Source organism: Bidens hawaiensis, unplaced genomic scaffold, assembly GCF_021521415.1.
Source record: "Bidens hawaiensis isolate Kalapana, Puna unplaced genomic scaffold, B.hawaiensis_p1.1 tig00011621_1, whole genome shotgun sequence".
NCBI classification, from domain to species: Eukaryota; Viridiplantae; Streptophyta; class Magnoliopsida; order Asterales; family Asteraceae; genus Bidens; species Bidens hawaiensis.
The window spans coordinates 667,751-671,603 of NW_027491909.1; the positions used below are offsets into that span (position 1 = coordinate 667,751).

At 36.0% G+C, this 3,853-nt stretch overlaps 1 protein-coding gene across 1 annotated transcript; it reads left to right on the top strand.

The window, feature by feature from the left end:
* The first annotated feature begins 349 nt into the window (after positions 1-349).
* LOC143538433 (uncharacterized) lies at positions 350-3,558 on the top strand. The gene is made up of 2 exons (XM_077031999.1): positions 350-607; positions 2,092-3,558. Exons 1-2 carry the CDS (start codon positions 366-368, stop codon positions 3,407-3,409), a joined length of 1,560 nt encoding a protein of 519 aa, XP_076888114.1. The 5' UTR covers positions 350-365; the 3' UTR covers positions 3,410-3,558.
* Positions 3,559-3,853: the final 295 nt, after the last annotated feature.

Here is a 3,853-nt window from a genome sequence, read left to right on the forward strand (position 1 = left end):
ACTTAAAAGTCTCATATTTAATAAAAGCTGACCGTTAAAAAAAGGAAAAATTATAAACTTATGATAAAAGAAGTAAATAGTTAATGAAATTGACTCTCGAGCCTTAAATATAAAGTTGGAAATTCACTCGTTCAAACAAAAATTAACAAAGAAATAAAAAAGAAAAGAATAAAAAAAGCCAGTTATAATTAATAATAATAATAATAATAATAATAATAATAATAATAAGTGAATAAATTTGCCGGTTGAAAAGCTGCTGAAACCCTGTTGAGTGTTCAATTTCCTTCCAAGAATTACATGACCCGCTTTCCTCCCAACACACCATTAACAAGCACTTGAATTCAACATTAACATTAACACCACCAATGCGGGTTCTAGCTGACTCATGGTGCTTCTGCAACGGCGGTGGCAAGTCCGAGAGAACCAAAGCCTCCATTTTCTCCGGCAAAGCTCCCGCCATGGCCCGGATTTCCACCGCCGGTACCGGATTCCTTATCCACCGGAACCTTTTGCTTACCACCCACGCTATTCTTCCGTCGGTTGCTTCGGCTGAAGCCGCCGAGATCCGGCTTCAAAACGGCGTCGGTGCTTCACTTTTTCCTCACAGGTTGGTTGGATATTATTAATTTTGATCTGATTGTTACGTGTTGGAATTTGATTGGTGATCGTAGATCTAATAATAGAATCTCAAGTTAATTACTTAATTGCCCTAATTTATTCAATTTCTCCCCCTTTTATAATGCGTATAATTAATAATCAAAATCCGATAATGAGACGAACAAATCGGGCTGTATAAGAGAGTGTTTGGATGTGCATTTACTCTTTTGGTCATTATAATCTGGTTGTTTGGATGTGCATTTGCTTTTTATTATTACCCTACTAGGTTATAGATCATTGTATTACACGGGTTGGATAATAAAAACGATACAACAACAAACGTACCCAGTAAATCTCACAAATAGCAAAAGCTATTGGTAGGGTATGAGGAGGGAGTGATGTAGACATGCATACCTTACCTCTATCCATCATTATAGAGTGGCTGCTTCCCAAAAAGACCTCGGCTCCAAAGCATGTAATATATAAGCACACACGTACCAATAACAAAACTTATAGTGATACCAACAAAAAACATAGAATCCAAATACCAGCGCTTGTGAAATCATAGAATCCAAATAGACATACCAACAAAAAACAAATACAAGCAAAATCTGCCTAAAATGTATGAGAGTCTAACGCTAAACTAAGATACAAAATGCTTATATTACAAATATGCAAATGGATAATAAAAATGATATGATTCATAAATATGCAAATGCTTACTAATTCATATTACACAGGTTAAATAATGAAAAAATGTTTAATTTATAAAAATGTTTTATGAACAAAAGTTACCTATTTTAAAAGTAAGACATTGTATAAAAAGAGTTATGGAAATCTTTATTATTTAATAGGAGGGAAAGACGGGAAACAAAAAAGCTATAAATTAATTAAGGAAATATGTATAATTAATACGAGTGATGTTCAGGGAAAAATGATGAAAATGCACTAGAGAGTTACATGTGACAAAAAGGTTATTCTTTTATCACGTAGCGTAGATTAGGGAAAATTATCGTTATCTTTTTTATTTTTTCACATGATTCATAAATATGCAAATGCTTTTTATAAAAACAATATAATTCTAATTCATATTACACAGGTTAAGTAATGAATAAAATGCTCAATTTATAAAAACGATATGATTCATAAATATGCAAATGTTCAATTTATAAAAACGATATAATTCATAAATATGATTCATAAATATGCAAATGCTCAATTTATAAAAATGTTTTATGAACAAAAGTAACGTTTTTTAAAAGTAAAACGCTGTATAAAAAGAGTTATGGAAATCGCTATTATTTAATAGGAGAGAAAGACGGAAAAAAAGCTATAAATTAATTAAGGAAATATGTATAATTAATACGAGTGATGTTCGGGGAAAATGGGGAAAATGCACTAGAGAGTTACATGTGACAAAAAAGTTATTCTTTTATAGATTAGGGAAAATTATTGTTATCTTTTTTATTTTTTCACATAGTTTATTTTTGACAGGTTTTTCATAACTAGCTCGGTTCTTGATCTAACAATAGTTGGTCTTGATTCGATGGATGGAGACTCGATCATGCCAAGTCAGCAGGCTCGTTACTTGAAAACATGTTCTAAACCGAGTCTAAATCTGGGCAGCATAGTATACCTTCTAGGCTACACCGAAACCAACGAGCTAACCGTTGGTGAAGGAAAGGTGGTTATAGCTACTGATAATCTCATAAAACTCTGCACTGATGGTGTAACATGGAACCCTGGTTCACCTGGGTTTGACTCACACGGTAACCTCTCGTTCATGGTTTGTGACCCTATGAAGCTCGCCACGTCACCAAACACGAAAACCACGTCCACGTCATCCTCTTCTTCGTTGTCATGGAAGAAAGATTTCCCTATGCAGTTTGGCATCCCGATTCCGGTTATTTGTGATTGGTTAAACCAGCATTGGGAAGGCAGTTTGGATGACTTGGTCAACAAGCCGAAACTACCGCTTATTAGATTAATGTCAACGGGCCAAAAAAGTGAACAATCCTGCACTTCCTTCACTATGCGACAAGTTTTCAAAACTACCGAACCTGAAAACGACCTGACACCCGAGATACATGAGTCACCGAAGCCTGGCCCCGGTTGTTCCTCGGTTATTAATAGTTGCCAAGATGAAACACCGGCCCATGATCAGCCCGCTCATGTTCAGGGAATCCCTACACCCGAGATATACGAGTCACCAAAACTCACATCCGTCCCGTTTAAGAAAAGCAAAAACACCCAAATTCAGCTTTTGAACATCAATTTTCCGCCCAAGACTGTTAGACTAAACGGGCCCGGGCCAGCAGTGCCTGTTAAAAAACAATCGGATCCTATAACTGAAGCTGATATTGTGTCAATGGACTCGGTAAATGGAGGTGAGAGTGCGGTCCGGTCATGTTCGTCTCAGGGCCAAGTGTCGGAGGTGCAAAATGGGTATATCAGTGAAGGAGAGACCACCATGTACTCAGCAGAAACAGCCGAGAGCCGTAACTACCCGAGCCCTAAACAAGGGCGGTTAAGTCAGCAGCAGGTGGGTCGGAGCCAGAGCTGTGTGAACTACAACCGGTGGGGTCCGGTGCAGGCTAGCCCGGTGGCTCGTGGACGGTCACTTGAAAAGCAGAGAAGTTACATGCAGGGTAGAAAGGTGTTTTCACAAGGGGCAACATCTCAGAGGAGTAATGACTATTATAGCCCTACAGTGTCATCAATAATGAAGAAGAGAAACAATTTGGAGCAACAATGGCCTAACAGGCCTCGTCGCCCGGGTGCGGTTAATTCGTCACCAAAATGGGCATTTTAATGTTGGTTTAAGTTAATAATATTGTTCTTTTTAATCTCATTTTATTTATTTTAGGGTGAAATTTTTATATTTTTAAATGTGCAGTTTGAGATAAAGAGTCAATAAGTTAAAGAAAGAACAAGCTATCTCACCAAGTTGGCATAAGTTGAATATGAGCTCCCCATCTACTTTATTGTGTACATCTAGTGTTCCTTTTTAATAGGTCATCATTATTCATCACTGAATTGCTAAAACTAGTTTATAAGCCATCAAAGCACATATATGAAAACATGCTAAATGAATAATGAATATAATCTTATACTTCTTGAAGAATTTACATCTTTTCTACTCTACATGGAACAATAAAAAAAATAAAATTAAATAAATCATTCATCATTTTTTTTGGATTTGATATGAATAAAATTAAGTATAAATTACGTAATTGGTTCAGTGATATTTTAAAAT

What these genes read in the sequence shown, in the direction of transcription:
- LOC143538433 (XM_077031999.1), top strand. Translation starts at nt 366, where the DNA reads ATGCGGGTTCTAGCTGACTCATGGTGCTTCTGCAACGGCGGTGGCAAG. An exon ending in GCTTCACTTTTTCCTCACAG is followed by an intron (nt 608 to 2,091) that starts GTTGGTTGGATA and finishes TATTTTTGACAG; the next exon opens with GTTTTTCATAACTAGCTCGG.